At 41.1% G+C, this 22,736-nt stretch overlaps 1 protein-coding gene across 4 annotated transcripts in view; it reads left to right on the forward strand.

The window, feature by feature from the left end:
- Window positions 1–22,736, forward strand: part of LOC133418516 (kelch-like protein 29) — a 274,919-nt gene that overhangs the window by 243,005 nt on the left and 9,178 nt on the right. For 3 of the 4 annotated variants that reach the window (XM_061707244.1, XM_061707246.1, XM_061707245.1), the window contains one exon: window positions 11,178–11,371. In XM_061707244.1, coding sequence (XP_061563228.1) covers window positions 11,178–11,371 — 194 coding nt within the window. Of the gene's footprint in view, window positions 1–11,177; window positions 11,372–22,736 lie in introns of those variants that run through there. The other variant, XR_009770453.1, reaches the window with a different exon arrangement.

Consider the following 22,736-nt stretch of genomic DNA (forward strand, 5'->3'; position numbering starts at 1 on the left):
GCCTCACAGTTTCGCCGATGTGCTGTAACCCACAGATGGCAGCTGACACAACACCAGGAGACTATCTCCGTGTCCTCGCACACTCTCTCTCACTTCTCCTCCTCAAAATGGGTGTTCATCTTGGTTTTCACAGTTACACAACTCCATCATCTGGCGTGATGGACAGATTGAGAGATTAATGCAAAATATATATATATATATATATATATATATATATATATATATATATATATATATATATATATATATATATATATATATATCTCACAACCCTCCTTTGCTGGATTTTTCCTCTTTTAAACCTCTCACATGTTCTTTCCTTCTTTGCTCTCTGCTTGTGAGCAGATAAGTCAGTGATCAGCCCACATCCACATCGCGAGCCCAATCTGAGAGGGTGGGCCTAGTTTACGTGAACATTCAGCAGAGCTTCAACATGATTCTGTCTTTTACCTGGACTTTAAAGGGGAGTTTATGTCTCTGTAGAGATTTTTTTTTCCCTCTGCCTAGCTACTAATGAACATTCTGGGCAAATGTGAAAAATGTTAATGCAAGCAAATGATGCCTATATCTGTGTGCAAATTGTTTTGAACACCCTCCAGGCTGGAGCTGAATCACACAGTAGCCCTGTTTTCCTCAAGCCAAATCACAAGCTCTCAGTTCATTACTTCTGACAGGACACAGAGGGCTTTGAGGGATCGATGCACTCACATACAAATGCTGCTCCTCTCGTCTGGTGCCTGTTCCAGTGGCATTATAGAAACCAAATTAACTTCTGCTGAACATGGCACTGCATATGGATGACTTCGTATTGAGGTCTTGGGGTTTAATGATGCCTGCTTTGAGCTAAATGCTAATGCCAGCACGCAATAAGGCTCACAATAAGAATGTTAACATGACCATGGTTTGCAGGTACAAAGTTTAAAATGTGCACATAACTTGTATTTACTAATTGGCTAAAAGAAGCAACTGAAGCTGCGGTGGATGCAGCAGCCTTTCTGTTCAGGAATCAAAGTATTTGGCAAATTCAGATTTTGCTTTGATTACTGTGTAATTTAGCAACGACACAACAGATTTCTGTAAGCCCTGAAGACGGAGACAAACTTAGTTTTTCTCTAACAATGCAGGTTTACTGGCATGACTTTCTTTTTTTTTTTCTTTAACGATCCACTTTGAGGTTTTGGACAGCAGAAAGAGGACAGAAGAGAGATGCTGGGATCGTTTTTGCGAACGTAAAATAGTTTATTTAGCTGTAACTTTGTGGCACAAAGTTGCTGCTCGGGAATCTACAGCATCACAGTGTACCGTCTCCGGTTGTGCTGCTGTGGGACCTGTGAGGTGTTAGGGAAAGTTACAGTTTTACCAGATGAAAGGTGGTGTGTGTGTGTGTGTGTGTGTGTGTGTGTGTGTGTGTGTGTGTGTGTGTGTGTGTGTGTGTGTGTGTGTGTGTGTGTGTGTGTGTGTGTGTGTGTGTGTGTGTGTGTGTGTGTGTGTGTGTGTGTGTGTGTGCGTGTGTGCGCGCGTTTCCCTTTTTGCTGTAACTGCAGAATAATCCACTTCCTTTCCACTTAATAAATGTTTTCAGTGTTGAGGTGTACAGAATCTGTGTGCTCTTCTTTTCTTTTTTTTTTTTTAAAGCACTGTGTGTATTTTTCGTTCTCTTTACTCTCCTTTTCTCCTTCTATAGTTTGTACCTCAGGGGAAAGTTATACATGTCATTATCTCAGTGACTGACAGCCCATCTCTCATGATTTATGGCAAATGTGTTAAGAAAAAAAGACAACTCTGGAGACGAGTGTAGTTATTCATCCCCACTGGCTCTGGTGCCTCAGGTGCTTCCTAGGTGACTAGACTCCATCTCATTTGAGTATTTTGGATACAGGTAGTATAAGTATTATCAAAGATTGAGAACTAAGATTGAGATAAAAATGGGAAAAAAATCGGGATAAAAATACTTTAAAAAAAAAAAAGATTGAGAATGTGTGATCCACATTAAGAAAATGCCACAATCATACATGATGTGTGATAAAGCAACTGTTGGGTGCTTGTATCTCACATGTCTGTCCATCATTATACTGGCTGCTTTATCCTGCTCCACTGTGGCAGCTCCACAGCCAAACACTATGTTCACACACACAGTCACACATCCTAGACGTGTAATGCCACCAAGCAAATCTACAGAAGCCTGCAAAATAGCTGACACTTTGCCAGATCTGTTAATGTTCATGATCTGTGACTCGGATGTACGTTTCCTAGTTAGTGTCACAAAGTGAGGATCTGGGTTGGTTTTTTTTTCTGCGTAGACGCCACATGTTCGGTGCTCACTCGTATCGTCACATATTCTGGTGAAGCCCACGTTCACACACTTGTTCCAGGTCTTCAGACATGACAATAATGCTTTTAAGAACATTATTATCATATCTGAGCTTTCTCCCTTTTAAAAATGTGGTATGAAAATGACCTTATTTGGCAGTGGAATAAAATCTTCATTCAAGACTTGTTTTTCACAACTCATAGCTTCAAATAAGAAAAGTCCTAAGGTCTTATTGGAGACTATTCACTATACTATTTCCCGAATTGTCCCTACAGTGCCCGTCTCCTCTAAGACTGACTGTCCTTAAGTTATTTTAGTCCAAAATCGACATCAACAACATATGTCCATCGCCGTGTTATAATTTTAATTTTGATTCACCCCCTTATCGTTTGTTGACCTCGTTTAAACTTGTGACATTACATGATATCTCAATTCTGCTTGATAAAGTTAAACCCTCCACTTTCCAAATGATGTCAGTCCTCCTGTGCTTTTTACAAATGTTTTTGACTCCACTGGCTCTTGTATTGTACAGATATGCAACACATCACTTTTAACAAGTGTGGTCCCCAGCTCCCTCAAGCACGCTGTAGCTGAACCGCTACTAAAAAAGTTCGGTTTGGATCCATCACAGTTAGAGAATTAGAGGCCTGTTTTAAAACTCCCATTTGTGTCAAAAATTCTGGAGAAAATTGTAGCAGAGCAATTCAACTCTGTTTTTAGAAGAGCACGAGTCTTTAGTCTGGTTTCTGTAGGCGGCATTCCACAGAAACGGCTTTACTCCAAGCCTCTAGTGACATTATGAATGCAGCTGATTCTCAGGATTTTACAGTGCTGAATCTAAAGTCTGCCCTTGATGCTGTCGATCATAATATTCTGATTAACAGGCTCTGTGATGTGGTTGGTCTGTCTGCCCTGGCCTTAGGTTGGTTTCATTCATACCTTTCTGGCAGAAGTTTGTGTCTTTGCAGATAGGCCTGTGTTGAAAAAATCGATTTCCCAATTCTAAATCGATTCTCATGTTAATTCTTAAAAATCGATTCATATGTCTAAAGATCGATTTTTTTTTTGATTTTTTTTTTCTTCTTTTATTTATTTATGTTTTTTTTTCATCATTACATTACAACTTTTGGTTATTTTTTTGTTTATCCCCAAAAAAGGAATGTTTTGTTGGACACGAGAATAACTGGTGCCATGTTTTTGCCTTTAAATATGTTTAAAGGTATGAAAACATTAAAGTGTTATAAAGGGTTATAATTGCATAAATTGTCTATATTTCATTACTTTATATACTGTCTTGGGGTTACATTTGCAAAAAATGCTAAAAACCAAATGCTCAAAAATTAAAAACCAAAATAGACCAAAAATGGAACAAATAAAAACGGAATGTGGGAAAAAATAAAACCGATTTCCTCCGTCTCTGTTTCCTCCCTGGATCTGTTTGGTAATTCTAACCCACGATGTTTCTGAAAGCAGTTCTATCAGCATTCTGGGAGCTGATTGGTCCTTACAGCATCATTAGCTGCAATACTTGCTGTTTAATCTCAATATAATACTAGTAGTAATATTTTGTATAACTACAGTCATATAATTCATGCAACAGCTCAAAAAACAGTTTTATTAACACTAACCCAAATCAATATCGGAATCGGATCGAATCAAATCTTGATAATCCATTCTGAATCTTAAGAATCGGAATCGAATCGATTCTTGACATTTGAATCAACCCCCAGCCCGATTTGCAGACCAGACCATGTCAGGATCCACTGTAATGTGGGGTACCTCAATGTTCAGAGGTACCCCAGGTCCTATCCTGTTACTTTTATACGTTCTTCCTCTAAAGTAGGTCTGATAATTTGGTGATATCCTGATATTTCTTATCATGTCTGTGCTGATTCAGCTTTACTGTTCTTTTAAAACTTCAGAATTTGCTAAGTTGTCATCTATGAAGTTTTCAACCAGCACCAAACGGTGGCCGTGTGACAACTACTTGTAACTAACTGCAGAGGAGATGGAAACACTAATTATCGCCCCCGAAAGCAGAATCTCTGCAATAAAGCAGCACCTCGGTGGATTAGACTCGTCTGCCCAGCCAGAGCCTCAGAAACATCTGTTATTTTTTACTCTGCTGTGTCTTTTGAACGTCATTCGAGATAATTAATTAAGAATTGCTTCATTCAGCTTGGAAATGTCACCAAACTTCATGAATTACTTTCTAAATCAGAGTTGGAGATGATTGTTTATACTTTTATTTCATCTCATTTAAACTATTGTAAGAGCCTTTCTACCTGTTTAAACAAAAAAAGACCTTAACAAGCAGTGCAGAATGCTGCCGCAAGGCTCCTAACAAACACATAACCCCTGTTTTAATCTCCTTGCACTGCTCACCGGTACATTTTAGAATCCATTAATTTCAGAGCCTTATGCAGTCAAGCTCCTGGTTACATCTCAGACCTTTTAGATCTCCACCACTTCTTACAGTCTCAGGTCATCTGATCAAAGGCTGCTGGTGGTATCACGCCAGCAGCCTTTAACTGGAGGTAACCGTGCTTTGAGAGCAGTGGGCCCTCGGCCCGTTGCCTGCTTCTTTACGTTGCCTTAACCCCATTGAATCTTTTAAAAAGCAGCTTAAGACCTACTTATTTAGACAGGCGTTTAACTGGAATCAGGCTGGTCGTATGTTGTGTAGAGTATGTTCTAGGGCTGGGCGATATGAACCAAAAGTCATATCTCGATATTTTCTAGCTAAATGGCGATACTCGATATATATCTCAATATTTTTTCTGTGCCTTAATTGGGGTTTCCCCCAAAGCATTATAGCATAGCATCTCTGTTAGCTTAATTTTTTTCTGAGGCAAACCCTATTAAAACAGTCAGTTTTAATACAAAGCCTCGTGCCAAATGTCACACAGGTACCTTTGTTAACAGAGGTCTGCACAATATCAAAATGTATAAAACAAATGAAATAAAAATAAAATGCCTGCATATATAGAATAAAAATGCTTCTTGAATAAAATAAAACAAATATCCCTTTCCTGCATAACAATTAAATCAAAATACACTGTGCAATTAATACAATGTAGACAGTAACAGGCAGACTTTTCCACTGAGGTTGACAGTTGTGCAAATAACAAAACATTTGTGCAAATCTCAAATAAAACATTCAAGTCAATTTGTTACAAAATAAGCTATATCAAAATCATTTAAAAAAAAAAATGTTAATTTTTTTTTTTTTTTTTTTTTTTTTTTTTAAATCGATATAAACGATATTGTCTCGTACCATATCGTGTTTGAAAATATATCGATATATATTAAAATCTCGATATATCGCCCAGCCCTAATATGTTCTTTCTTGTGTTTGTGAAGTGCTTTGTGGCTTTTAACCTGTGAAAAGTGCTGTTTATGTAAAGTTTACTTACTTACTGTGATTTATTTTTATGATTAGAAAGATAGCCAAGGTCGACAGTGAATTCATGTAACTGGTTAGCTTTGTCTGTTCGGTATAACCTGATATTTCTCAGCGCTGTAGGACTAAAATGTTATCAAAAGATAATTTCAGTCAATTCTTCTGACAAAGTACAACTTTTGTAAATACTGACCTATTTATTGTATACTAATTTATTGTTTATTGATATACCACTATGGTCACCAATAAGTACTCCTTTACTTTAGTTTTTAATCTAGACTAAATAACCCAACAGTGTTCGAAAACTGCTTGGTTGCATTTCGCACATTTTTTTTCCTTAAATAAGCTGATCTTGTAAAGATTTCGTCCCTCGGTGAGAGCAGCTGCGATTAGGGTTAATTGTGGCAGGTATGATGGGGAAGATAAGCGTGTACAGGGAAGATAACGGTGCTCATCAATTGGACGGGAACAGTGCTGCAAACATCACTTGTGAAGAAGTCTGCGTGCTGCAGGGTTGTCTATTTTTGGTCCGAGTGGTATTACTGTTTGATCGCAGTGGGAGCGATGATGGGGTCACACATCTTTCAAAAATGTGTAATCCAGCCTAGATCTCCAGTGATTTTGCAAAAGCTTGAATCCCCTGCAAGTTTACAAAGACAGAAGTTACTCAGGCTGATGCCCCTCTAGTGTTTTGTTGATCACCTGGGTGGGTCACCGGTCCGTGTTCATGCACACTGACTCTCACCCGTGCACGTAATCTACAATCACTAATCAATTTCCTGATCATATTTTTATATTTGAGTAGGAATCTGGATTACCTTTACTTTTGTTATTGTAATTCTTTATTAGGGGTGTAACAATATATCGTGCCACGAAATTTTGCGATACAAAAACGTCACGAAACGTGTCGTGGAGGTGACAAACTGTATTGCGATATTGGGACCAAAATCTTACTCCGCTCAGAAGAAACTAGTCCCGTTTTGTGGTCCCGTTTTGAGCTCTGAACTTTTACTTATGAAAGGCTGGTGTAGAGTTAAGCCTTACCTTATTAAATTAAACCTTTTTCGGGTCGTGAGTAGGATAAACACGGGGACAACTTCTGCTGAGTTCCAGTGTACTTTAATGTCCCTCAACAGTGTAGGATTTTAGAACATCAACACAGCACCTAGTGCCGTACTGTGGCGTATCACTCCGCCCAATCTAAAACAGACTAATCACTATAGATAAACTGACTAGTGTCATTATAGTCCCTGATTTACATCAGAATATACTTATAAAATAATCAACCCTGAATTACCAAAATAACCTTCTTAACAAAAATAAATCTCCTCTTACACTTATAAGGTGAGCATGAATCAATCTTTTTTATGATGTAAAATTGTATGTATTTATTTACTTTTATTTATTTATTTAATTTTAGTTGTTAAATTTCTGGAAAAGAAAAAAGACAAATCATACATGAGAGAAACTATTCAGTTTGTGGCAAAATATTTGTACTTGCATGAAACTGAAGATGCATAATGCAAACCTGACATTTACTTTTAGTTCAGTTTGTGGAAAATGGTTGGCCTGGCTTTCTCTTTAAAACTTAAACAGTTATAAAGCATTACAAACTGTAACAATAGAGCAAACATACAGTATTGTTTTGTATTTTGTGTTTTTTTTATTTTTTTATGTTCCTCATTCAAGGTTGTTAAAAAATACTGCTATAATATCGTACCGTTATCGGGACCTCAATATCGTGTATCGTACCGTATCGTGAGATTAGTGTATCGTTACACCCCTATTCTTTATTGAAATTAGCACATGAGACATCACTGCTCCTCTGAACTAGTCGACCGTGCTCCAGTAAACATGCTCTGCTCCTCTTGTCATTCAGGTATTTACTCCTCAAATTTATATTCAGCACCTGCTGCAAGGTGTGTAAAGTTTCCTCGTGGCTTGCCGCCTGATGCATTGAGCATGAGTTTACTCTTGATTAACGTCACGCAGAGCAGGCGAACAGCTGCAGACCCGGGGAGTCCGTCGGCCATCTTCTTAAACAAACATGGCAGGTGCTACTGCTTCTTTTCCACGACAACCGTCCAATTTCACTGGTGCCTTTTAAACATTGTGGCTCGTATCCAGTTCGGTCATGGGAGACCGCGGACCAGAGCCGGCACTCCCGTGCAAACACAGATGTACTGTGTGGGTTGTCTTTAACTTCAGAATTATAATTCGGCATTGTCTTTCTGGAAATGTTAATGGGGTTTTTCTCCAAATTACACATTCAGAGCAAAATCTGTCTGAGTCTTGACCTCCTTCTTTCAGTCACTGTGTTTTCTTACCCTTATCAGTGGGTCTTTGTCTGTCTCACCCAGCATAAACGCAGCCAATCCAGCATTGTTTGCTCTGCTGTAATCCTGCAGCTGCATTTCAGAGATGATTGTCCCTGCGTGATGGAACAAGTCCTGTCAGGAGCTACAGACGATTACACGGCTTCGTGCAGTGATCAGTCTTTGTGTACAAACATGTTTTTAAAAACAACAATCAATGCAGCACAACGCGTTGACGGATAAGCTCCTACGTCGTCTCTGTGACAATGAAAGAGTGTCGTCTACCTTCGGGGGGAAACGACCGAGAGCTTCACAGGAAGCAGAAACACAGATAAAGTCATTGTTTTTTTGTTGTAAATGTTTTTTTCTCTCCTCTGATGTTCCCCTCCTGCTCTCCTTTCTCTCTTGGTGACATAATCGAACCACATACAGCCACTTTTTTAGTGTCAGTCTTAATTTCACGGTTCACATTAAATGTTTAATGGTGAATCAGTCTTGTAATAAATTCCATCAAGTTGGTGACCTCAGAGACGGTCACATATTGAGGTCGTTCTGACCTGCACATGTTCGTCTCCATCACAATTCCTGACCGTTTGGACGAGATGAAAGCAGTGCTGCTGTTTACATTAATGGCCCTTTTAAAGCCCCTTTCAGATGATACGCTTCTTAGTGAAAGATAGTTTTGCATGAGCACACATTATCTGAACATGCTGGAATGACGCTGGTTATTTGATTTGAATTATCTCTGTTTGTGTTCTCTTATCTCTTTGCTCACTGCTTTGAACTGAGCAAAAATAAAGCGATTTATATATTGATCAGAATCTAATTCTATTTGGAAAACTGTGCTTTTATGGTCCAGCAGGAAGATTTGTCTTTTTTTTTTTTTTGTGTTGTTTTGAATTTTGAAAGTTTATTTTCCAAGAGAGGGAAAAAAAAAAAGCTTGAAAGCTGCATGAATTTAACTTGATGCTTTTGCCTGATTTAATATGTGCTGTTTTGAGCATGTAAATGAAGCGCATGTATCTCTTCCAGTCGTCGGGCTGCAGCTGCTCACGCTCGCCTCTCAAATGCTCTTTGACTCATACGCACTATCAAACAGCAATAATGACCTTCTAATGTTAGATAAAGCATGTAGGCATACTCCTGATCAAGGCCTGACAAGGTCCCCCTCCACAAGTTCACAGCCCTGGTTTGTGACGTCCCAAGTCCTTCATGTCTTCACACTTTTATGCTCTTTTTGTTCAGTTTTTCCAGTCTTTTTCGGCTGTCTCTAGACTTCAAAAAGCTCAACACTCCGCCAAAATACTGTTTCTTCTGCTCATGTTTTCTAGCCTGTAAAAGCGGCATGTTGGCAGAGCTTTGTAAAATATGTTGTGCTTTTTTAACTTTAATGGTGTGTTTTCTCTATAAACTCCCATGGGGGGGATTTGTTTGCCAGCGAGTTGTTATCTTTCTCTGCTTTAAGACTGAAACAGCATGGAGAAGCTTCAGGCTATGTAAAGATTTTAGCGCATAATAGTCTTTTTTTTTTTTTTCTTTCTTTCTTTTTTCTTCCCCATTTCTTTTTCTCGTATCTTATCTCATCACAGCCAGCTGTTTGCGGCTGTGCTGTTGGACTTGTTTCTGTCCCATAATCAGCACCACTCAGCAGCGTCTGACCCTTAAATTTACGAACCTCCTCCCGATGTGGTCCGAAGGGTAATTACATCTTCCAGAGAGTGAAGGATGTGTTAGTTCCTCTGTCTCAGCAGGGCCCAGTTACTCAATCTGATATTGGTGTGTGTGCATTCGGTGTGTGCGTCTTTAAACAGTGCTAATTGGAACTCCTGAGTGTTTCGAGTCCACCTCGCCGAGAGTGGCTTCGGTGTCACCACCCCCTCAGACTGACAGGCAATTTAAACCCCTTCCCTCTGCAACGACTGCCAAGGACATTATCAGACCCCCTAAGAGAATATTCCCAAAGGCTAATTCACTCATCTCCACTCAGGCTTTCATCTAACAGCCTTCTCACTCACAGGCGTATGCAGGTAGGGGTGCCAGGTGTCATATAAATTCAGCCTAACTTCAAATGCGAGATGGGCCGTTGCAGCAAAATAAATGCTATGTTGTATGAGCACAAATGGAAAGTAAAAAGACACCTGCGCTCTAATGAAGGCTGCTGATCCCTGTGGAAGAATCTGATTAAAGAAACTGCTTTCATCCCACAAGGGTTTTAAGAATAGGGTTTGTTGTCCACGGGATGCTGGGTACAGATTTTTCCCACAAAGGAGTTTTTCTTTCGCGACAAAAGCGGCACCTTGATTAAGAAGGCCTGCTTTAGTGTGACTGGATGTGTCTTTTAATCACAGATCTTGGATCTGTTTGTAGCTCTTTAATGAGGCCTGCTCCAGCTGGAGCGCCGTCGGAGGCGACCGCTTTGATCAGTGGCCCATGGACGCTGTATTACGCTGCTAACACACGGCGCTAATGGAACCACAAATCAGACAGCACTCACACAAACATGTCTGAAAACATGGAGCATGCACGCCAAATGCAAATGCAAGAAGTGTCACTAATTACGCAAACATACAGCCCAGTAAGCCCGTGTCTCGTTTCTGTGCAGCCCGTTGTGTCAGGCTCTTTCATCTCTCTTTGTGGCTGTTTGGGACAGTGGAGTTTTAAGCTTTGACGTTGATGTCTCTGCCAAACGGGACTCAGTGAAAAGGTCCAAAGCTAAACGTTGACACGCAGCCCAACTCTAGAGACTAATGGCTTGTAGCTCCCAACATATGTTGTTTTGTGTAATTGCTTTAATAGCCGTCATTGTACGTAATGGTTTGGCTTTTTCATCTTCCCTGGTGGTGTAGGCATTCTGCTAATTATATCTGTCAGCCTCACAGCCAAAATTAGTGTTTTTACTGGGAATTCAGAGCAGTGTGAACTTAAGAGTATTTCTATAAATCGTGTGTGTCCATGTGTGTGTGTGTTTCCTCATCATGGCCCTGTTTTACGAGAGTGAGGTCATGACTTTACCTGAACTTTGACGTACTTCACCCCTTCTCTTTCTTCCTTTTAACTCCAAGTTATCAAAATGTATGTAAATATTTATTGTTTTTTTAATTACTGTAATAACTTCAAATGCTCAAACCTCTGTTTCTGTGTTGTGCAGGTACGACACCATCACCAACACGTGGGAGACGGTTTCTCCCCTCCCGAAGCCAGTCCACTCCTCTGCAGCCACGGTGTGCGGAGGAAAGATCTACGTGTTTGGAGGCGTGAACGAGGCCGGACGCTCGGCAGGAGTCCTCCAGTCCTACGTGCCACAGAGCAACACGTGGAGTTTCATTGAGTCTCCCATGATAGGTACCACGATCACACACACTCAGAGGTGTCAAGTAACAAAGTACAAATACTTTGTTACCTTAATTATAAATTTTGGTTATCTATACTTCACTGGAGTAATTATTTTCAGACGACTTTTTACTTTTACTCCTTACATTTTCACGCAATTATCTGTACTTTTTACTCCTTACATTTTAAAAACAGCCTCGTTACTCTATTTCATTTCGGCCTTTAAAAAAAAACTATCCAGTTAAATTGCGCCGTCCGGATAGAGTGAATTTGGTTGTGGTTGTTTCAGATGTTCTTGTCCAGTTTTGTTCTTACATCCGTTCCCTCAGATTCCTGCAACTAAACTTGGATGTACATTCCAATAAAGGTTAGGATAAATGATAACATGCCTCTGAAGTTGCCTTTTTGCACCATTACAATACTTATAGGCAACTAGTCATCATATCTTCTGCTCTCTGAAACACATGTTAGTGCTCAATAGTACACATATATGATTCTTTAATATATTTGCATTATACTAAGATGCATTCATTTTCCATTGCTTTTGTCCTTAAAGGCTCTTTTTCCCCCTTACATTACTTTTACTTTTATACTTTAAGTAGTTTTGAAACCAGTACTTTTATATTTTTACTCGAGTAAAAAACTTGAGTTGATACTTCAACTTCTACAGGAGTATTTTTAAACTCTAGTATCTATACTTATACCTGAGTAATGAATGTGAATACTTTTGACACCTCTGCACACACTGAACTCGTCCCTAGAAGTCTGCAGAAGTACTTTTGTGGCCCATTTACAAGCATCCCAGTGCGTGCGTGCGTGCGTGCGTGCGTGCGTGCGTGCGTGCGTGCGTGCGTGCGTGCGTGCGTGCGTGCGTGCGTGCGTGCGTGCGTGCGTGCGTGCGTGCGTGCGTGCGTGCGTGCGTGCGTGCGTGCGTGCGTGCGTGCGTGCGTGCGTGCGTGCGTGCGTGCGTGCGTGCGTGCGTGCGTGCGTGTGAGAGAGAGACTGACCTGCTTGAAGTCCAGATGATCTTCTTCACAGCATCATTAAAAAATAAAAAGCAGTTGTGGTATATGCAACTATTGGACAAAAACCACAATAACTTTTCATCATATTGTACTTTGAGTCGTCTGGATGGAGACAGACTTCTGCACCACCTCTCGGTTCTTCAGGATTTAGTAGAAAATCCAGTCTCCTTTTAGTTAGTATGATATGTGCCAGAAGTGGAAAGTATTAGTTTATAATTATACAAATCCAATTTGTCGGAATTTAGGAGTTTTCTCACATGATTAGATGTACACGTCATTTGTTTATTCATTTAAAGTTTTATCAGCCACAAGCACAAGGGAGACATGTTTCAGGCTTGTTTTAGTTTTGAATGTTAATTTCTACTTTTTGCATTGAAGCTTTGATGCCAGGGTCATAATTAGAGTCATGGTTGCTATTGCTATAGCACACTTGTTTTTTAATTATATTTCTAATTGTCCAGAACTGAGGATACTAATTGTTGGACTTTTGCTAAACTAATTTCCCTTAATTTGCAGTTACTGGGTAAAAGATTTTAGCTGCTAGTCAGTCCGTGATTCTCCTCTTCATGATGCGTCACACATTTTCAAGTAAAGACAGATCTGCAGGGAAGATAGTCACGAACACAAACCGTCTATGAACTCTGCAGAATAGATCTGCTGTTAGGATGGATTTTCACTTATTATTTCACTTAGTATCACATATTAATTCCCTAATGTATCACAAAACGATGAACTTTGAGTAGAGACTTCCAGAATGGTTTATTTCTTACATGTGCTCGAAACGTTAGTGTTTTTATTTTTTGTTTAGATTTTTTTTTAAATACCAAATTTCCTTTGTTCATGTGTTTAATTGCATTCTAGAAAGCCTTTTTACTTTTCAAGTAAAAAGGGTTTGTGTTCTCCTGCACTAGTTGTAGTTTCTACATTCACATCTTAGAATTCACATTATGGCAACACAGAGCCTCTGGCCCTCAATTACGGTTGCCTAGCAACAGTGTTCTCATCACTCTATCCTGTTGAATGCATTTTGTTCCGCTTCAAGTGCTTGACTTCCACAGCCAGAACCATAAAGTCCTCATGGCCGAGTGAAGGCAACTCACAGCTCTGTCATGCAGTCGACGGCTGTGCCACTGAATTATAAGAGTTATTCTTTTTAAAAGCAGACATCCTATTCTTTCAGGTTATATATATATATATATATATATATATATATATATATATATATATATAATATATATACTGGAGATGATATTTATGTTCTCCATATACTGAAGCAAAATCACCTGGTCCACTCCAGTGTACAGTTGTGTGATGAGGTTTATGTGTCCAAACATGATGATGTAATCCTTGTGAGGTCTAAAGGCTGGATTATGGTTCTGCATTAAATCCATGCCGAGCGTACGCCACAGATTGCGCCGCAATGAGCATCCCACTGCGCACGCCACTCCGTGCCTGGCGTGCACCTCCCAAAAATTGTAAATACTCGCCGAGGCAACACAGACCGAGAGGGCTGTGATTGGTTCGCTTGGTAGCAACGCATTTCCGGTTCCGGTTCGTGAAGCAGTCGTGAACTTTCAGCGCTCTTTACTTCGTGTTTGTGTGATTTTTTTTTTTTTTTTTTTTTTTTTTTTTTTTTTTTTTTTGCACAATAGTTGTCCTTATCTTTTTGATTCACTGTGACCGGAAAAGTCAGATAAACCATTCAGGAAAAGAACACACACCCCTAGCGCTCGCGGGGGGTACTGCACCGCGGCGAAATGGAGTGTTGGAGAAGTCCGGAGGGTTCACGACGGCGTCACGACGGCGTCACAACGGCGTCACGACGGCGTCACGACGGCGTCACGACGGCGTCACGACGGCGTCACGATGGCGTCGTGTGCTCTGCGTTGGTGTAGCGCAGAACCATAATCCAGGCTTTAAAGTCAAGTCAAACAACCTCACGTGACACATCACACCATCATTTATCGGACAAAAACTTCACCAAAATGCAAAAACGGTATGTGGAAAAGCTGAGTTCATTCTTCCGGCTTCCACCGTGATTTAGAGCTTCCAGGTGCGACGAATCCAATACAAGGATGGCCGGCTCTGTGAAAGCATTCAGGACTGTGTTAACAGGATGCCAAAAAGGGAGACAGGCAGTTCATCAACGAGCAGTTGTTGCTGTCTGCCAGTCTACACACCCAAATTACCAAGTTCACTGTAAAGCTCCATGACAGGATAGTTATTTAAGAAATAAAAAAAGGTATGGCATGTTTTTCTTTTTTTTCTGCAAGAGCTTTCTGCAAGTTTTTTTTTTCATTTCTTTCATCTCAAACTACACCTGTTAATCACCATATGCTTCTCATTATAAATGAAATGGTGGCGTGCTTTCTTCTGCATGTGACTGTAACTGAAACGAGACCTTGCACGGGCAGCGCTTTAGTCCTCAGCGTAGGAGCTTACTTCAGTGAAAACGCTGAGCCTTTCCCATGGTCACAGAAAGTGTACAGATCAGTGTGACCTTTTTACATTCCTCTTCCTTTCCATGATGTTGCCTCTTCCAGCATTATTGCTCTCCAATGTGAACATCACTGAGATGATAGGTAAGTCAGACCACAGCTCCTGACGTGTTATTGGCCAAACCCGGAACAGCATTCCCGTCGGAGCCGTCAGGGACCTGTAAAGTCTGCAGAACCACGAGAAACACTCGCCATAACTTCAAGGAAGCTGGAAAAACACTGCCAGATGAGTTCCCAGAGCAAAGATTAAATGAACTTGTGCTTTTTTAATATATATAATATATATTTCCCCCTCACAAATAAGTTGGCATTGACAGGTGGCTAGGAGGATGGCTATTGATTTGAACACATTCTGTTTTGTTCTTGTACTCACTGATCCCGGCTAAGAAATGGCCTTAACCCCTCAGATGCTGTATATGCAAACTGTCATTTTCACGCTAAAAAACAAGATATAACTCACTAATTAGTGAGATATCAAAGCTAAGAGTCAGCTTGTTGCGACTGCCCAGAGCCAGGCTTGATGTTTCCAGTCTGTGAGCTAATCCAAGCTAACAAGATGCTGCCTTGTGTGTTTACACACTATTGATCTTCTTATCAAAATTTCATAATAAGCCTGTTTCCTTTTAAGGTTTGTCTTTCTTTCTTTTTTTCAAGTAAAAGGCAGAGGAGTTGGTGCACACTGTTCTCCCTTGATTCCTTTCTATATAAGAAATACATCAGAAAATACCGTTTTGGTGAGCATCGGGGTAAAACACGGGGTCATTTCAAATGATTCCTGACAAGAAGCCTTTTCTTTATGGCAGCACCTCCTTCGGCACCGTTTTTCATCATTAGTGCCTTTCAGACGGAGCCACTGAGAGCCAAAATAGTGATTATGTAACGCGGGTGTTGGTGGTGAGAGCTGGATGCTATTACAGGACTGGAAGAGCAGGTGGCAGAGTGGAAATGAGAGGAAAGTCTCACAACCTCTGCTTACCTCATACCAGCCATACAAACCCTGGGGGCACAGGTACACAGCGCATGAATTATGTAGAAAAAAAAAAGAGAGAGAGAAACATGAGGTTATTCCATACACCAGCGTTTGTGTTGTCGTGTGTGTGAGACCGACAGACCGACCGACAGACCGACAGACCGACCTTCATCTGTCGGGGTAGAGATGAGCCGGCGTCTGACAGCCAACAACCCAGGAGATAATGGACGGGTTTAGTGCTCCCTGTGAAATTGGGCCGGCGATGATTTTAGTGAGCCGGTGGGGATGGCTTCTCAAACAACCCTCTGCCTCCCTCCATCGCTCTTCTTCTCTAATCTCTCCATTCACTCCCCCCACCCCCGTGTCACTGTCTCCTGCTCAGTCTCTCGTGGTCTCTCAGTGCTGTCTCATCACCTGACACAAATATAGATGTGCACCCTTTTTTTCCCACCAATTGTGCACCTCAACTGTATGTGTGTGTGTGTGTGTGTGTGTCTTTTCCGTCTGCATAGATCATCTCACACATGAACTGCAAATGGGTTTCCCAAACACTTATCAGGACTGACTTCCTATCTCTTGTGGGAAGTATTGCTCGTGCCAAAAATAGACTTCAACAGGTCTGTTGAGATAGCTGTCGTCTCTGCAGCTTCGTTCATCTGCATCTTCTTTTGTCGTCGGAGTGCATGTGCATGGAAACATTTACCATAACGGAGCCCCTTCACAGGCAATAAGCTACTTATGAAGTTTAGCTGCTTCATTCTTAACGGGTCAGCTCACCCAAATTACCAAAATGCCAAGGTTTCCAGATATCAGTTTGTGCAATTTCTGCCTTCGGCTCAACGCAGTGGAGCTAAAGGGGGTTTTTGTTTGTGCTTTCACAACACAGAAAGCTGGCATTTGGAGAATTTAGCATGCAACAAGACTTTTAGAAGGTCATTGTACACTATTCAAAGACGGTTTTGCCTATCCTTGATAAATGTTGTTTTTTTGTTGAAACCAATTGAAACCAATTCATGTATTTGTTCTATCAGAACTCACTTTCTCTATCGATTTTCATTGTGTGGTATCACTATTTTGCATTCTGACATATTCAGATAGGTATGAAGGTTCATACGTATGTTTTTATTTCGCTGCTTAGGACTACCACAAACCCTTAATTGGTCCTGAGTAAAGCAGATGTCCGTCTGTCCATCACTTCTCCCCAACCGCATCCTAAAAAGTTATGAAAGGCTTTCATTTAAATCGACTCTCCCCATTTGCGTCCCTCAGGATGAATCGAGTCACTATTTTATCTCATCTGCTAAAAATTGCAGTATTTTCACTTTCCTCGTGACAGCGGGTCCGCAGATTCAAACGCCTCCACGGTACGTGTTGTCAACCGATGTGTACGCGTCAAACTAAGAAGATACAGTATGCATTATTTTCCAAACATGAGCATGGTCGCTGTGATGTCAGTATTTGGCTCCCAGTGCTGCTGCACCTAAGCAGAGTCACACAGAGCTATTAGTGTGCCTCAGGACTTTATATTTTTCTTCATGACATAACTGATTTATGACTCCTCTCTGGGCTTCCCTCCGCTCCGTTATTTCTATTAACTATTTTCTACTGAAAAACGGCTCTTGCACTGACTCTAGAACAATGAGGAAATGCCAGTGATCTTTTTTATTATTATTATTCCTTCTTATCACTTCATTAATATTTTATTATCCCCAAAGGGGAAATTATAGTTGTATGAATTATATATTACTTCCACTTCTACTTAATTATAAAGGAGACAAAAACTCTCAAATCTCCTGAAAATTCAGGTCCAAATCTTTTTTCTTTTTATAGTGTTAGTTATTCATGACTATATAAGCATAATTTAAATCTTACATCTTTATGTAATTTATCTCAATATTAAAATCACTGAATGTGCTCCAAAGGGTCTGACAGGCTGACGGATTTGATTAACAAATGACCAACTGTCAGATCAAAACCCGGCGAAACGGTAGATTAGAAGTGTTCTTCAGGCACGTGAAGCAACCTCATGGTAATGTGTTCAATTTGCACTTTGAACTTGTGCAACATATGCAACATTTTTGCACCTCTCCTTTTTTTCTGTTTAGTGGTGTATTTTCTACAGATTTCTTGACGATATCCACAGGTTTGAAATGCTTTCTTGATGTATTTGAGTCCTTTTCCTTTCCCTCTGTCTTGGTGAGAATAGCCCCAGCATGATAGTGTGGAGTCATGATGACAGGCGGTTCGTGGGGACCCAGTTCCAGTGGGTGGTGGGAATCAGTGGTGTAAAGTAACGAAGTACAAGTACTTCGTTATTGTACTTAAGTAAGATTTTTGAGAATTTGTACTTTTATTGATACTTTAATTTTTCTGTACTTTTACTTTTACTTCGTTACATTTTCAAGGAAAAAAATCGTACTTTTAATCCGCTATATTTAAAATTGGACACGTCGTTACTCGCTACAAATTAAAGAACAGCACAGCGGGGGGGGCGTAGGGTACGCGGCGACGCACAGCCTACGCCGTAGCCTACGGCGTAAGGTGTGCGTCGATTTAACGCGGAACCATAGCGGACGGGAAGGAAGGGGGGCGCGTGAATAAACCGAGAAGGAGCCGCAGCTCCCGGGAGAGCTGCGCCGCAGAGGCGGGCCGGAAGGCCGGAGGAACCGCCGTTGCGTCGAGTACCGAGGAGGACTGAAGCCTGAATTATGGTTCCGCGTTAAATCGACGCAGAGCCTCGCCGTAAGGGTCCGTTGGTGTAACGCGGAACCATAAATCAGGCTTGAGCAGCAGCCGACGCGTGTCCATGCGCACCATTCTTTAATTCCACCCCTTCTAAGGTGGTTTTGGCATTTAAAAGTTCAAAAGTCTCATCCTTTATCAGCTGGGGTTGCTTAATGTTGTCACTGCATACTACAGGCTGGGGGTGGACCTGTCAGCGGGGCCAATGGGGAACAGCAGCAGTGATTAGCAAAGGGAGAAATTAAAATGGGGTAATGGAAACAAACGCTAAAGGGGTCAGAATAATATCACCATTATTTAGAGTTGTAAGCAAATTCTTGGATTCTTCATTTCTTTGCAATCCTTTTGAAAATAATTTTGTACTTTGAATTTTGTATTTTGTACTTTGTACTTTTGTACTTAAGTACATTTTAACCCATGTACTTTTTGTACTTTATTATATTTAAGTTGAGGTACTTTTATACTTTTACTTAAGTAATGTTCTTAATGGGTACTTTTTACTTTTACTTAAGTAATTTTCAAGCAGAAAATTTGTACTTTTACTTAAGTACAATATTTTTGTACTTTTTCCACCTCTGGTGGGAATCAAAAAGCACACTCGTTCTGGTGTGTAGGTATGAGTCCTGATTCAAGCCTTGTATAAGTACCACAGCAGATGCTTGCGCTTTTCATAGTGGTGAGGGGTTTTACATACTGTAGGATGCTCTTCCTGACACAACCCTCCTCATTTAACTGGGCTGGGATCCGGCACTGAGAACGCTTCACATGTCAAACATCCCCAAGTGTATCCACAACTAGGCAAAATTATACTGACAATAGTCAAAAAGGAGTCTACAAGATGTCAAAATGTCTCCACAGTATCTGCAGTTCACTTTCAGCTGCTTGTGTGGAAGCTTGTGAAGACATCGCACCAGATTGACCTGAAACATTTGGTGTGCACTGAAGATAGTCTGATTCTTGTATAAATTCTGCAATATGTGCAAGATTTCTTTAAAAAGATGTGAGGTTGAAGATGAACTGAAAGTTAGCGTTGACAAATCTGCTTGCTGCAAAACTTTTATAAAGAATAATGGTTAAAGAGAAAATCAGCAATTTTCCTCCTCATTTTTATTCAAGTACGGAAACTTAAAGGAGCATGAGGCTCCTTTTAAGAAATGACACTCATTAGCACCACCCTTCGCCACGACGGCCGCCGGGGGTACTGCAGCCAACAGCGAAGCCGGCACGGGAGAACGGGGAGAACGTGCATGCAGCGTCATTTGACGTCACATCCGCAGGACAGCGCGGGAAATTCCGGTCACAATTGCAGCACATTTTGCAGCACACAGCCTGTTCAAGGCAACGGAGATGTTTCTCCAAATGTAATCGACAATCATTAACAAAATATAACAAACATGACAACATGATAGTCATAGGCCTAGTCCTTTTTTTATGCAGCCATCTTTAAAAAAAAAAAAAAAAAAAAAAAAGAAATTTAAAATCGTCGTCATTTGGAAATGAGATTGCGTTCAAGCATGAATCGAGATCGCGATTTTTTTTAACGATTAATCGTGCAGCCCTACTAGAGGGCTCATTCTTTTTGGTTTGGAACGCTTCATCTGACATTATTACTAGAAAACTTAAAACGTATACGCATTTTTTTTCATAAATCCTGCCTCAATCCTGCCTCATGCTCCTTTAAACGTGTTTAAAACAGTATCGGGGGATTACGTCTCCAAATGCGCAGGAAAGCCAGGAATTTGCTGTGACGTGGACTTGTTTTTCATGTAAAAGTCATGGGAAGAAGCTACATGTTTCCTCTAATTTTGGTAAAATGACTCTTCAAAACCAAGAAAAGAATAGTAATATCACACAACCTGGTGGGACACGTCCAAGTGGAGACACACAGGTCTCCATCTGGCTGCCCGCGGTTTTACCTGCTGACAGCCAGACCCCCATCGACCGCTCAGCTCCAGGGACCTGAGAGCAGAAGCGCCGCACCCAGGCTGCTCTATCGGGAAATTGAGCGTGGAACAATTGCTCCCGTAAAATGACGTAGCAGCAAAACGGGTGCAGCTACAGAAAGCGCCATTATGGAGGTTGAACAAGAGAGATGGAAGGTAACGTAGTTAGAGGAAGCAGAAAAGGTGGAGTGTTTCCATGGCTACATAATTACACATGTCCCTATCATGTTGAATTAAAAGACATCATCCACTTTCAGCTATTTTAGCCCATCATTTCAAAGGCTGTGCTTATTCTCCCAACATCACATAAAAAGGACATTGTGCGTGATAAAAAAAAAAAAAGGTTTTGCTGCTCTAATTACCTTGTGGTAATCTTATCTAGGCTTCTGGCAGTGAGGACTGAAGCTTCTTTGTGCTCGTCTCTCTCCATGCTTTCAACAAGCGGGGCTGGGTGGCCGTCACCTCATCGTCAGTCTTTCCAGAGCAGAACGTCTTGTTTATTACTTGTTTGTGCTCCTCCTCCGCCTGTGACTGACTGCACATTTCCATGTCGGTGTTATGCCACGGGAATCTTTATCAGAGAGCGCCGTCTTGTCTAGATCTGTGTTGATGTGATGGTGTGAACTGTGATATTCGTGCGTGTGTGTGTGTGTGTGTGTGTGTGTTATTGCTCGGGCAACGTTCTGGTTTCACACAGTCTGATATCTGCTGTTGATGCAAGAATGAGATATGAAATGATGTTGGGGAACAATAAGGTGTTTGTTTAGACTTCACAGCTGTGCGTTTGTGCGTTTTCATTTGTTCGCCGTCCTTGACCTCAGCCCCCAGTCTCCCGGGCTTCGGTGACGAAGTTGTTTCTATGAGGGTGTGAGAGCCCACGTCGGCTCGTGTTGCCCTTCAGGCACAGCCACATTTCTATCACTGTTGTATTGTCAAAACCTTGTTTTTCTGCCCCCCACACCCCCTTCTCTTGATGCATTTTTTATAGACTACACAGCCTGTTTCGGTGTTGAGTTTTCTAACCTTACAGCAGTGAAAGCAGACAAAACCCCCCCTGCTTAAGTATTTATTTGATCACATAGTTTCAGCCTGCCGAGCCTTCGTCAGGTATATGGTCGCTTTCATATGTATAGTCCATTTTTTTCCCAAAGACTTAGCTTTCCAGCTTGTGCAGACAGTGTGTGCACTTTTTTTTTTGGTATCTCATTGTTGCCTCAGCAAAGACAGCTGCTTTCCCACATTGAAGGCCTTTAGAAAAGAACTAAAACAAAGGGCTGCAAAGATGTTGAACCCCAGCAGCAGTCCTCTGAGGTTTGACAAACGAGACGGAGATTTACCTGCCTGGTTCCCCTCCGAGCACTCAAACTCGCTACTTACTGTTAGTCCATGACTGAAAGAGGCGGGAAGCGATGGCAAGAGATTCTTTGGGGAAAAAGGAGAGAGGCTTTTCCTTTGAGAGCGTCCTGTTATTATTCCACCTCAGGCGCTGAGCAGTGAGAAAAATGAGCATTGTGTCTTTATGAGGCCTAACACAAGTAACTATGTACACACGTCTGTGTTGGCTCATTCACGTGCGCTCACAAAGACTGACAGCAGCATATCAATGAGGCCGAGAAGGGAGGAGAGGAAAATAAACACATCTGACAGAATGTGAGAAGGACCAATCAGGGACAACTTGTTTCTCAAGGGTAGAAATTGAAGCTGGCACTTCAGATTGTTGCCACAGTATTTCAGATTGCATTTCACCGTGTGGGACCGATGGCAGCACCTTCTTACGGTGTCAATAATCTAAAGTGTTTTATGTAGCTTTTTTTTTTTCAAATCATGAATGCAACATTTTTGATATGTCTGTCAATCCACCACTTTAGCCGAGACTGAAAAGCATCGACCACTGAATGGATTTCCATTAAATTTCAGACATGCAGGTCTCAGGAGTCTTAAACAACTTTGGTTTGCAGACAACTTTCCCTCCTAAACCTGCCATTGGGTTGACTTTTTTGGGCTTTTATTGAAATGCTCCAGCTCTCTGCACTGATGCTGATCCTTTAATACCGCCATAAAGATACAGCGCATACAAACAATCTGACCTTTTCAAGCCTCCATATTTTGTCATGGTGAAAAGGATTCCCATCTTTTTTTTTCCTTTCATTAATCAACTCACACGTCTCCTCACCGGTAAAGTGTGTTATCAAGCTTTTT

Source organism: Cololabis saira, chromosome 18 (genome assembly GCF_033807715.1).
Source record: "Cololabis saira isolate AMF1-May2022 chromosome 18, fColSai1.1, whole genome shotgun sequence".
In the NCBI taxonomy this organism is placed as follows: domain Eukaryota; kingdom Metazoa; phylum Chordata; class Actinopteri; order Beloniformes; family Belonidae; genus Cololabis; species Cololabis saira.